This window comes from Salmo trutta, chromosome 7, assembly GCF_901001165.1.
Source record: "Salmo trutta chromosome 7, fSalTru1.1, whole genome shotgun sequence".
Taxonomy (NCBI): domain Eukaryota; kingdom Metazoa; phylum Chordata; class Actinopteri; order Salmoniformes; family Salmonidae; genus Salmo; species Salmo trutta.
Window position 1 is genome coordinate 18021332 of NC_042963.1, and position 12459 is coordinate 18033790.

The window sequence follows — 12459 nt, forward strand, 5'->3', positions numbered from 1 at the left end:
CAGGGCCTGACAATTACTGCTTATTAACCTTAATTTATTCACATTACTTTACTTTAATAAAATATTTCAGTTGTTGTGTATATTATATTTGTTTTATTTGGTGACTTTATTATTTCATTCCAAATCAACATCTCATCTCCATTGAGCTGCTGCCTATGCTGTTGGACAAAATCACTATTTTAGTAGTTCTTCAAAGTAAATAAGGGATACTTTTATGAATGCTGAATACCAAATATCAGTCACTTAGATCATGTATTTTCCTGTAGAGATACCTCGTGATGGAACTGCTCTCCATCCCTCTCGATCGCGTATTATTTTGGCTCTTCTCTCTCTCTCTCCATGTCTGCCCCCACACTAACCAAACTTAGCAGGTAATAAAAAAACACAAGTCCGAACAAGTCCGAATGCAATGGATTGTGCTCATTGTAGTTAATTAGCACGTTAACTGCGCAAAAACGATTTATCTCTACAGAAACTGCGTATTGAGCTCACAGAAGAAAAGAAAATAAAGGAAATGGAATTCAAATAATATAACCGATGTTGGTCAATCAGTTGTTTAACTGAAATGTGCAAAAAGGATCCATGCAGGTAGTCTGGGTAGCCATTTCATTAGCTATTTAGCAGTCTTGTTTATCAGTCTTATAGCTTGGGGGTAGAAGCTTTTCGTTGTCCTGTTGGTTCCAGACTTGGTGCACTGGTACCGCTTGCCATGCGGTAGCAGAGAGAACAGTCTATAGCTCAGGTGGCTGGAGTCTTTGACATTTTTTGGGGCCTTCCTCTGACACCGGCTGGTATAGCGGTCGTGTATGACAGGGAGCTCACCACCCTCTGTTGCTCCTTCCGGTCGGGTGCCTTGCAGTTGCCATGCCAAGCAGTGATGCAGCCAGTCAAGATACTCTCAATGGTGCAGCTGTAGAACTTTGAGGATCTCTGGGCCCATGCCAAATCATTTCAGCGTCCTGAGGGGGAAGAGGCACTGCCGTGCCTTCTTCACAACTATGTGGGTGTGTGTGGACCATGTTAATTTCTTAGTGGTGTGGACACTGAGGAACTTGAAGCTCTCAACCCACTCCACTACAGCCCTATCGATGTGGATGGGGGGCGTGCTCATCCCTCCGTTTCCTGTAGTCCATGATCAGCTCCTTTGTCTTGCTGACATTGAGGGAGAGGTTGTTGTCCTGGCACCACACTGACCTCCCCCCTATAGGCTGCCTCATTGTTGTTAGTGATCAGTCATACCATCGTCGTGTCGTCAGCAAACTTGATGATGGTGTTTGTCAAACTTGCTGAGCTGTACTCAATGAAAAGCATTCTTACATAAGTATTCCTTTTGTCCAGGTGGCCTAGGGCAGTTGGAGTGCAATAGAGATTGCGTCATCTGTGGATCTGTTGGGGTGGTATGGAATTTGGAGTGGGTACAGGGTGTCTGGGATGATGGTGTTGATGTGCTACGGAGGAGTGTTGCTTGGTTCAGTGTTGCTTGCCTTGAAGTAAGCATCGAAGGCATTTAGCTTGTCTGTTAGGTTAGCATCAGTGGGCATTTCGCGGCTGGGATTCCCTTTGTAATCTGTGATAGCTTGAAAGCCCTGCAACATTAGCTCTGTATTAACTGAAGGGGTCAAAGAATAATTCATGAAAGTAGTAAAATGAACTACACCACAATACACAGACAGAGTATCCGTAGCTGAATCTTGGTGCAGGTTAATTACAGCATGTGAGAGTGCAATAGAGGATGCTGACTTAGACACAGTTGGTTAACATCTCAGTTAGTTAACTGACTGCAGTTGGGTCAGTTGGACTATGGACGTTACCTCTCCAGCCATACCAAGGCTAAAAAAAAAAGTTACCGCCTGTGAATTAACCAGCCTGGTGCATAGCTGCTAAGTGTGTTAGGGGAGTGTTTTGTTTACGTTTGTAGTCCCAGTATCACTGATCAGGGGATTCTCAGAGTGAGTGAGGACTGTATTAGGGAGTTAAGACAGAAATGCATGTCAGAGCATTCACACCTCTTAGTTTCCAAATCAGTGTCTAAGGGCTAGCCGTCAAGGGAACTCACATCCAAGGGAACATATTAGAACTAAAAGTGTTTTGCCACTCTGCAAAAGTGAGAAGCGCTTTGCTGATGTGTAAATGGACAAATTATTAACTGCAGTCATTTATTTTTCCACAGATAAAAGAGATGAGAAAAACAAGCAAGGTAAGTTTGTCAATGAGTGTGTTTAAATCCACAGTAATAATTTGATATTAAACTGATTATGGCAGTAGGCAGATTATGCAATAGTCATGTAAACACCTTACTTTGCTTATCTTAAATCGGCCAAAGGTCAAAATCGCAGTAAGTATACGCCAATTAAAACACCTGGTTTTCTGAGTTATCTTTGAAATTATTATTATGACATGAAAACAGCTTAATTGGCGTTCCAGCGGTGTATTTGATCTGAAAAAGTGCGAGTGAAGTGAGTTCGGAGCAAACTCGGAACGTACTGAATGTATGGTCTTAGAAGTAGTTTTCACATACAAGCTTTATATTTACAAACTCAGAATCAAATGCATCTATCAGAGTGCCATCAAGTAGCCTTATTTCAGTTGTGTCCATGTCAACAGGATTATTAGGGGAATCGGTATTTTTGCAAAGCATGTAAACGTTGTAATAGAACTATTAATCGGACTATCCACAATAATCACATTATTGTGTGCATGTAACTGTACTCATTCTGTGTTATATCTATATTAAGACTGCTAGTTTAGTTTGTGTGCACTCCATGACCATGTTGTGTTTATATTGGGTACTTACTAGTTTAGTTTGTGTGTGTTTACAGTATATACAATCTGTATGGTCGGAGGGGTATACTGTGAAGCAAGCTAGATCTACTCAGATTTTCTAAAGCTAGCCAGCTTCAGTTAGCTTCCCACTCCAGCTCAGGCTTCATCCATACTACAACGGTGTACATTGCTTGTCTGTCAGACACTAACTCTAGCAGGCTTGTACAGATGTAGGATCTTAATTTGAGCCAGTTTACTACAGCAGGAAAATAAACCTGCAACAACAGGAATCGTAAATTATTATGTGGATTATAATTCATGGAAATGTTTCTATGGGTTGATAAGTTTTTCGTTAGGGCAAATCAAGTCTGAAATTTCAAAGTGAAAATTAAAAAATGTAGATGCCTTTTTAAACCTCAAACACATTTGCATTTCCTGCTGTGCAGGAAAATTCTCAGCAACAAAAAAGAGTGATCAAATTAAGATCCTACAGCTGTAACCGCGCATGCATGCCGCATGTGGCTAGTCGAACAAAGTACTCGTCATTGATTCAATGCTGAAACATCAATCCATGGGTGGGTCAGTGCCATATTTTAATTTGTTCCCGAATTCAAAATGAAGGAAAAGTTATCTTGCAAATTCAGCAGGCTATCTGTCATGTGAAATAGACTTTTAGAATTGCCTTCTTTATTTTATTACTTATTGTTAATGCCTTCTTAGGTGTGCTTTGATGTGGTTATAAATTATTGAACTCAGAGTTGACCAAAGTATTCATACCCCTTGACTTATTCCACAATTTGTTGTGTTACAGCCTGAATTCAAAATGTATTAAATATATTTTTTTGCTCACCCATCTACACACACTACCCCATAATGACAAAGTGAACAAAATGTTTTTAGACATTTTAGCAAACGTATTGAAAATGAAATACATAAATCAAATTTACATAATTTTTCACACCCCTGAGTCAATACTTTGTAGAAGCACCAGCTGTGAGTCTTTCTGGGTAAGTGTCTAAGAGCTTTCCACACCTGGATTGTGCAACATTAGACCATTTATTATTTTCAGAATTCTTCAAGCTCTTTCAAATTGGTTGTTAGACAACCATTTTCAGGTCGTGCCATAGATTTTCAAGTAGATTTAAGTCAAAACTGTAACTCAGCAACTCAGGAGCATTCACTGTCTTCTTGGTAAGCAACTCCAGTGTAGATTTGACCTTGTGTTTTAGGTTATTGTCCTGCTGAAAGGTGAAATAATCTCCCAGTGTCTGGTGCAAAGCAGACTGAACCTAGGATTTTGCCTGTGCTTAGCCCCCATTCCGTTAGTATTTTATCCTGAAACACTCTCCAGTCCTTAACAAGCATACCCATAACAGGATGCAGCCACCACTATGCTTCAAAATATGGAGAGTGGTACTCAGTAATGTGTTTTATTGGATTTGCCCCAAACACAACACTTTGAATACAGGACAAAAATGTAATTCCTTTGGCACATTTTTTACAGTATTACTTTAGTGCCTTGCAAACAGGATGCATGTTTTGAAATATTTGTATTCTTTACAGGCTTCCTTCTTTTCACTCTGTCAATTAGGTTAGTATTGTTTAGCATTACAATGTTGTTGATGTATCCTCAGTTTTCTCCTATCACAGTAATTCAACCTTTTTAAAGTCACAATTGGCCTCATGGTGAAATCCCTGAGTGGTTTCCTCTGTCTCCGGCAACTGACCTAGGAAAGACGCCAGTATCTTTGTAGTGACTGTGTGTATAGATACACCATCCAAAGTGTAAATAATAACTTCACCATGATCAAAAGGATATTAAATGTAAAATTTGTTTATCTTTTTTTTGATCTACCAATAGGTGCGCTTCTTCATGAAGCATTGAAAAACCTCCCTGGTCTTTGTGGATGAATCTCTGTTTGAAGTCCACTGCTCGCCTTAGGGACCTTAGACATATTTGTGTGTGTGGGGTACAGAAATTAGCTAGTCATTCAAAAATCATGTTAAACACTATTGTTGCACACAGAGTGAGTCCATGCAACTTATTATGTGACTTGTTAAGCACATTTTTACTCCTGAGCTTATTTCGGCTTGCCATAACAAAGGGGATGAATACTTATTGACTCAAGACATTTCAGCTTTTCATGTTTAGTTAATTGGTAAATATTTCTAAAAACATAATTCCACTTTGACATTATAAGGTATTGTGTGTAGGCCAGTGGAAAAAATCTACATTTAATCAATTTTAAAGGCTGTAACACAACAAAATGTGGAAAAAGTCAAGGGATGTAAATACTTTCTGAAGGCAATGTATCTCACTAAATCCTCAAACTAGATTTGTAGTATATGACTCAGGTTAGATCTGAAGGATTCGTTGGCATAGAAATTGACCTTGCTTAAAGGTGAGCCACTTTCATGGTATTGGTTATCCCAAGTTGAACTCAGAGTTGACCAAAGTTACCTCAAACTAAATTCATAGTATAGAGCTCCGGTTTGTGCATAAGGTGTGTATAGTCTGAGTGTAGCCCTGTGTGTCCCTGAGGCCATATGGTCATGTGTGTGTTCCTGTGGCCCGAGCAGCAGGTGCTCTTGACTCTGTTCATGGTGATTAGGACCAAGGAGATTACAGCTCTTAAGCTCAGCAGCTGATTTTTCCCTGTGCCTTTCTTCCCTTAGCTAACAACCTTATGTACTGTTTTTGAATCAGCACACTTACAGACACACATACTGTACACACTTACAGACACACATACTGTACACACTTACAGACACACATACTGTACACACTTACAGACACACATACTGTAGACACTTACAGACACACATACTGTACACACTTACAGACACACATACTGTACACACTTACAGACACACATACTGTACACATTTACACGCATACATACTGTACACATTTACATGCATACATACTGTACACATTTACAGACACACATACTGTACACACTTACAGGCACACATACTATACACACTTACACGCACACATACACACTTACACTTACACATACTGTACACACTTACAGACACACATACTGTACACACTTACACGCACACATACTGTACACACTTACAGACACACATACTGTACACACTTACAGACACACACACTCACTCACACATTTGCCTGGATGAACAATGTCCCTTTATTTCACTTACAAATGTTTTGAGTATTTAGGGTTCTGGTGGGTGTGTGTTTGTACTATTACAGAACGTGGGCATGTTTTGGGATGATGGTGGAAGAATTTGTTTGTAAAGAATCTCAGCCACGAAGGAGCAATAATCCCCAGACTCGGATTAAGGACTGTGAACCAAACACCATAGTGTCGTGCGGTGTATCACATAGAATAGCACCCCCTATCTGTTTCCAAGCAGTAGCAGTGCCATCTCACTATGAACCCTTACACACTAATGTACTATTCTTCGACTATTTTTCCCATTTCATACTTTTTTGATTGGCTGCATCAACAATTTTAATTAAAATGTCTCTATTTAAACTTAATGTCTTTGGACCCATCCTCTCCTCTCCCTCAGGTAAGTCTCAGGATGGTGCAGGCGTGGAGATGCAGGCCCTCAACAGTGACGACGAAGGAGAGGAGAAGAAGAAAGCCCACCCTAAGAAGGAGAAGTCTGTGCTCCAGGGGAAATTGACCAAATTAGCGGTGCAGATCGGCAAAGCAGGTAAGACCATCTCAAGGGAATTCTGAATTTTGAAAGTGTGTTTGATTTCCGCAGCAGCTTGTCCCAGTTTGTCATTATTGCAAACATGTTATTATTTCATTGTGTACAGTACACTACTATCCTTTCCTCTGTCCAGGCCTGTTCATGTCAGGGTTGACAGTCATCATCCTGATAACTCTGTTTATGGTGGACACCTTCTGGATCCAGGGCCTACCGTGGATCGCGGACTGCACGCCCATCTACATTCAGTTCTGCGTCAAGTTCTTTATCATTGGTGTTACTGTGCTTGTGGTGGCCGTACCCGAAGGTCTCCCCCTGGCCGTCACCATCTCACTTGCGTATTCTGTCAAAGTAGGTATCACTACTTTGTCACTAGAATGTTACTATAGTATATATATATATATATATATATATATATATATATATTACAGACAGGAGCAATTAAGAAAGGCATTGCCAGATCCCAAATCATAGCCTCCTATCTTCCTCAGAAAATGATGAAAGACAACAATCTGGTGAGGCACCTGGATGCCTGTGAAACCATGGGCAACGCCACAGCCATTTGCTCTGACAAAACGGGGACATTAACCATGAACAGGATGACCGTGGTCCAGGCTTATCTGGGAGACAGGCACTATAGGAAGGTTCCTGAGTCTGACCTCATCCCAGGAAAAGTCTTGGACCTGCTCATTATGGGCATCGGAGTCAACTGTGCTTACACATCCAAGATCATGGTAAGTGAACATACTTCACTTGAGACTCCGAGTTGAGGTTTTCACCTCTGTCAAACAGAATACAAAGAGATGCGCAATACAGCTCTTTTCATAGCAATCGTTCATTGACATCTGAGCAAATACATTGAGTACCGGGTCAGGGATTTCAAGCCAGGGCCAAATCCTCTTGAAATCTGAGAACTCAGACTTTCATTTAAATCATGTATTGATATAATGGTACATTTTCGTACAAAGTATCAGTTATGTTAGTTGATTTGAAGTTTGGAACTGACCTTAATGTGTAAATGGTTTGTCTCAGTCTCCTGAGAAGGAGGGCGGGCTGCCACGCCAGGTGGGCAACAAGACCGAATGTGCCTTGCTGGGCTTTGTCTTGGATCTGAGACGTGACTATATGACCATCCGCAACGAGATCCCAGAGGAGAAGCTCTTCAAGGTCTACACCTTCAACTCAGTCAGGAAGTCCATGAGCACAGTGCTGAAGAACGCTGATGGGAGTTACCGCATGTTCAGCAAAGGAGCCTCAGAGATCCTCCTAAAGAAGTAGACTGGCACTTTCAGTTTCTTGCTTTCCTGCAAATTAACTAAATGAACTTCCCCAGTATTATTTGTCCGAAACCTAATATAGATTTCCTCTTTATCTCATCGCAGGTGTTGTAAGATCATGACAGCGAGCGGGGAGGCTAAGGTCTTCAAGCCCAGGGACAGAGACGATGTGGTGAAGAATGTGATCGAGCCCATGGCCTCCGAGGGCCTGAGAACCATATGCCTGGCCTACAGGGACTTTCCCCCGGGCGACGGCGAGCCTGACTGGGAAAACGAAACTGACATCCTCACCGGCCTCACCTGTTTGTGTGTGGTGGGCATTGAGGACCCTGTACGACCAGAGGTAAAAGGACAAGCGGGATATGCCCAATCAAAGTCCTTGTTGCAAAGGTCCAATTAATTCAAGGAGGTAGATGTTTGTGGTGGTATAACCCTCAGCAATGTACATGTATAATCCCCCTGAAGGGGAGAGCAGGTCTTTGTGAGTGTGTCTTTGGGTGTTAGATTATAAGCTAAACACGTATTTCCATAATCTGAAAAATAAAGTTTTTTTTTTCCACCCTAGGTTCCTGACGCCATTAAGAGGTGTCAGCGCGCTGGCATCACGGTGCGCATGGTCACAGGGGACAACATCAACACGGCTCGCGCCATTGCCAGTAAGTGTGGCATAGTGCACCCCGGAGATGACTTCCTCTGTATAGACGGCAAAGAGTTCAACCGACGGATAAGAAACCCACTGGGAGAGGTAATATTCCTCTCTTTCTCTCACAAAATGAATCTGTTTCTGTGAAAAAAAATGGTGAGTGACCCAAGAATAGAGTGAAAAATGATAGAGTGACCCAAGAAACAATCTACTTCCAGATTGAGCAAGAACGCATTGATAAGATTTGGCCTAAACTCCGTGTGCTTGCAAGATCCTCACCCACTGACAAACATACTTTAGTAAAAGGTATGTTTGGGGGGTAATTTTTCATTTATTACTACAGATACATTTTTTGGTCTTACATATTATTATTATTATCTAAAGAGATGATGCTTGCCTCTGTTCACAGGTATAATGGATAGCACTGTACTAGAACCAAGACAAGTTGTTGCTGTAACAGGAGATGGCACTAATGACGGCCCTGCCTTGAAGAAAGCAGATGTTGGATTTGCCATGGTATGGTATTTTTATACTTCATGATCTGGCGTATGTTATATCCCATCAATATGATCAGTATATTGTCCCTCTGATTTGACCAGATGGGTACTTTTGGTCCTGTGACTAATGCACTGTGACATGCTGTGCCCACAGGGCATTGCGGGCACGGACGTAGCCAAAGAGGCCTCAGACATCATCCTGACAGACGACAACTTCAGCAGCATTGTCAAGGCGGTGATGTGGGGGCGGAACGTCTACGACAGCATCTCCAAGTTCCTCCAGTTCCAGTTGACAGTCAACGTGGTGGCTGTCATCGTGGCCTTCACCGGAGCATGTATCACACAGGTAAGACACTGTATTGCTGTCATATCCATCCTTCCCATCTTGTCTTTCTGCTTGAAAAGGGGATGCATTGGTCAACTAGAGAGCGGCTGACTCACTATAGGGAGTTTTTCTTTTCAACTCTACAAGTTACAACGGTCTTTGAAAACTGGGGAGCTATACATAACCCAAACTACATCTTCCCCCAGGATTCTCCTCTCAAAGCTGTCCAGATGCTGTGGGTGAACCTGATCATGGACACCTTTGCCTCCCTGGCCCTGGCCACTGAGCCACCCACCGAGTCTCTGCTGCTGAGGAAACCGTATGGCCGCAACAAGCCCCTCATCTCCCGCACCATGATGAAGAACATCCTGGGCCATGCTGTCTACCAGCTCACTGTCATCTTCACCCTGCTCTTCACCGGTGAGCAGTGTTGCAAGGGGAGGGTATATTACTGCAAACTTTCAAAGTGTCCCTTTTGGGTAATTCAGATTATCACAGGTGTCTGTAATTATGTCTGGCACTATTTGTGGCCTAATATATAAAATAATAAAATAAATTAAAACATTATCCTAAGAATAAATAGTGAATACAATTGGTGTTTAAAATGAAGGTTTCAGCAAGCCTGGAGAGCTACCGTCCTGTAGGTTTTCACTCAAACCGTAATCTTGCACACCTGATTCTAATAATTATCTGGTTGATAAGGTGAATCAGGTTAGTTATAGCTGGGGTTGGAGCGAAAACCTACAGAAGAGTGGCTCTCCAAGAACAGGGTTGGAAAGGCCTGGGCTATAGGCTAGTCCGGGAGCAAGATTTTTTGGACTAGGCCTAATATATAAATAAAATATTCGGAAGAAGCCTTTGACTCTCCTCCTGAACTGCCACTTTAGGCCTACACAGCACAGCCATTGGTTAGGCAGCACACAAAAACGTGTTTGATCAGCAAGAGCAGAGGAGGCCGGGGCTCAGGTTGTAATGGGCGTAATGCAGCCTAGTTGTATTTACACCATCCCAGCAGCTATCTTAGAAATATAACTTTGCTCTGTGCCTCTCAGAGGATGCACTTCGTAGCCTATAACCTATTGATATTGCCCGCCCAGCGGAGAATCAGAGATAAGGGTCAGCATTAGGCACACAAAGATAAACAACTCAAACACTGACAAATATCGAGATTTCATCAATGACAAATTACATGACCCTCCCCTGGACTACAAAAAAAGACTAAACCCTCTACTTGATTGAAATTCAAAAAGCATGACCCTCCCCCATTTTCCTCCAGGTAACCTTTTTCTATATTTTGATCCATCCCTAGACAGTGGTGTAATGTACTTAATTAAATCTGGCGGACTCACTAAACACAAATGCTTTGTTTGTAAATTCTGTGTTTGAGTAGGCCCCTGGCTATCCGTTAAAACATAAAAAAAATATTGTGCTGTCTGGTTTGCTTAATAAGCTCAGCAAAAAAAGAACTGTCCCTTTTTCAGGACCCTGTCTTTCAAAGATGATTAGGTAAAATCCAAATAACTTCACAGATCTTCATTGTAAAGTGTTTGAACACTGTTTCCCATGCTTGTTCAACGAACCATAAACAATTAATGAACATGAACCTGTGGAACGGTCGTTAAGACACTAACAGCTTACGGTAGGCAATTTAGGTCACAGTTATGAAAACTTAGGACACTAAAGAGCCCTTTCTACTGACTCGGAAAAACACCAAAAGAAAGATGCCCAGGGTCCCTGCTCATCTGCGTGAATGTGCCTTAGGCATGCTGCAGGAGGCATGAGGACTGCAGATGTGGCCAGGGCAATAAATTGCAATGTCCGTACCTTGAGACGCCTAAGGCAGCGCTACAGGAAGACAGGACGGACAGCTGATCGTCCTTGCAGTGGCAGACCATGTGTAACAACGCCTGCACAGGATTGGTATATCCGAATATCACACCTGCGGGACAGGTACAGGATGGCAACAACAACTGCCCGAGTTACACCAGGAACGCACAATCAGTGCTCAGACTGTCCGCAATAAGCTGAAAGAGGCTGGACCGAGGGCTTGTAGGCCTGTTGTAAGGCAGGTCCTCACCAGACATCACCGGCAACAACGTAGCCTATGGGCACAAACCCACAGTCGCTGGCAAAAAGTGCTCTTTACTGACGAGTCGCAGTTTTGTCTCACCAGGGGTGATGGTTGGATTCGCGTTTATCGTCGAAGGAATGAGCGTTACACCGAAGCCTGTACTCTGGAGCGGGATTGATTTGGAGGTAGAGTGTCCGTCATGGTCTGGGGCGGTGTGCCACAGCATCATCGGACTGAGCTTGTTGTCATTGCAGGCAATCTCAACGCTGTACGTTACAGCGAAGACATCCTCCTCCCTCATGTCGTACCCTTCCTGCAGGTGCATCCTGACATGACCCTCCAGCATGACAATGCCACCAGCCATACTGCTCGTTCTGTGTGTGATTTCCTGCAAGACAGGAATGTCAGTGTTCTGCCATGGCCAGCGAAGAGCCCAGATCTCAATCCCATTGAGCACGTCTGGGACCTGTTGGATCGGAGGGTGAGGGCTAGGGCCATTCCCCCAAGAAATGTCCGGGAACTTGCAGGTGCCTTAGTGGAAGAGTGGGATAACATCTCACAGCAAGAACTGGCAAATCTGCTGCAGTCCATGAGGAGGAGATGCACTGCAGAACTTAATGCAGCTGTTGGCCACACCAGATACTGACTGTTACTTTTGATTTTGACCCCCCCTTTGTTCAGGGACACATTATTCCATTTCTGTTAGTCACATGTCTGAGGAACTTGTTCAGTTTATGTCTCAGTTGTTGAATCTTGTTATGTTCATACAAATATTTACACATGTAAGTTTGCTGAAAATGAACTTAGTTGAGAGTGAAAGGACGTTTCTTTTTTTGCTGAGTTTATAAGGAAGTTGAAATTATTTATACTTCTACTTTTAACACTGAAGTACATTTTAGCAATTCCATTTACTTTTGATACCGAAGTATATTTAAAACCAAATACTTTTAGACTTTTACTCAAGTAGTATTTTACTGGGTGACTTTCACTTTTACTATCTTTACTTTTACAGTATGACAATTGAGTACTTTTTTCACCACTGCCCTTTGATATAAAAAGTGTATACTATATATGAATACATTTTTTTAAATTCAAGTTATTCAAGTATGAATTACCAAAGATTGCCATAGATTGCCAAAGATTCCCGTAACTTTGGTAAATTATCAGTAGCTTTGCAACCCTACCGGTGA

At 42.3% G+C, this 12459-nt stretch overlaps 1 protein-coding gene across 1 annotated transcript in view; it reads left to right on the plus strand.

Moving 5' to 3' along the window:
- LOC115197041 (plasma membrane calcium-transporting ATPase 1) overlaps positions 1-12459 on the plus strand; it is a 31238-nt gene that overhangs the window by 14985 nt on the left and 3794 nt on the right. Inside the window, exons 7-17 of the mRNA XM_029758173.1 lie at positions 2171-2197; positions 6310-6456; positions 6593-6807; positions 6948-7190; positions 7489-7730; positions 7839-8076; positions 8299-8478; positions 8595-8682; positions 8786-8892; positions 9028-9219; positions 9405-9618. Coding sequence (XP_029614033.1) covers positions 2171-2197; positions 6310-6456; positions 6593-6807; positions 6948-7190; positions 7489-7730; positions 7839-8076; positions 8299-8478; positions 8595-8682; positions 8786-8892; positions 9028-9219; positions 9405-9618 — 1893 coding nt within the window. The remainder of the gene's footprint in view (positions 1-2170; positions 2198-6309; positions 6457-6592; positions 6808-6947; positions 7191-7488; positions 7731-7838; positions 8077-8298; positions 8479-8594; positions 8683-8785; positions 8893-9027; positions 9220-9404; positions 9619-12459) is intronic.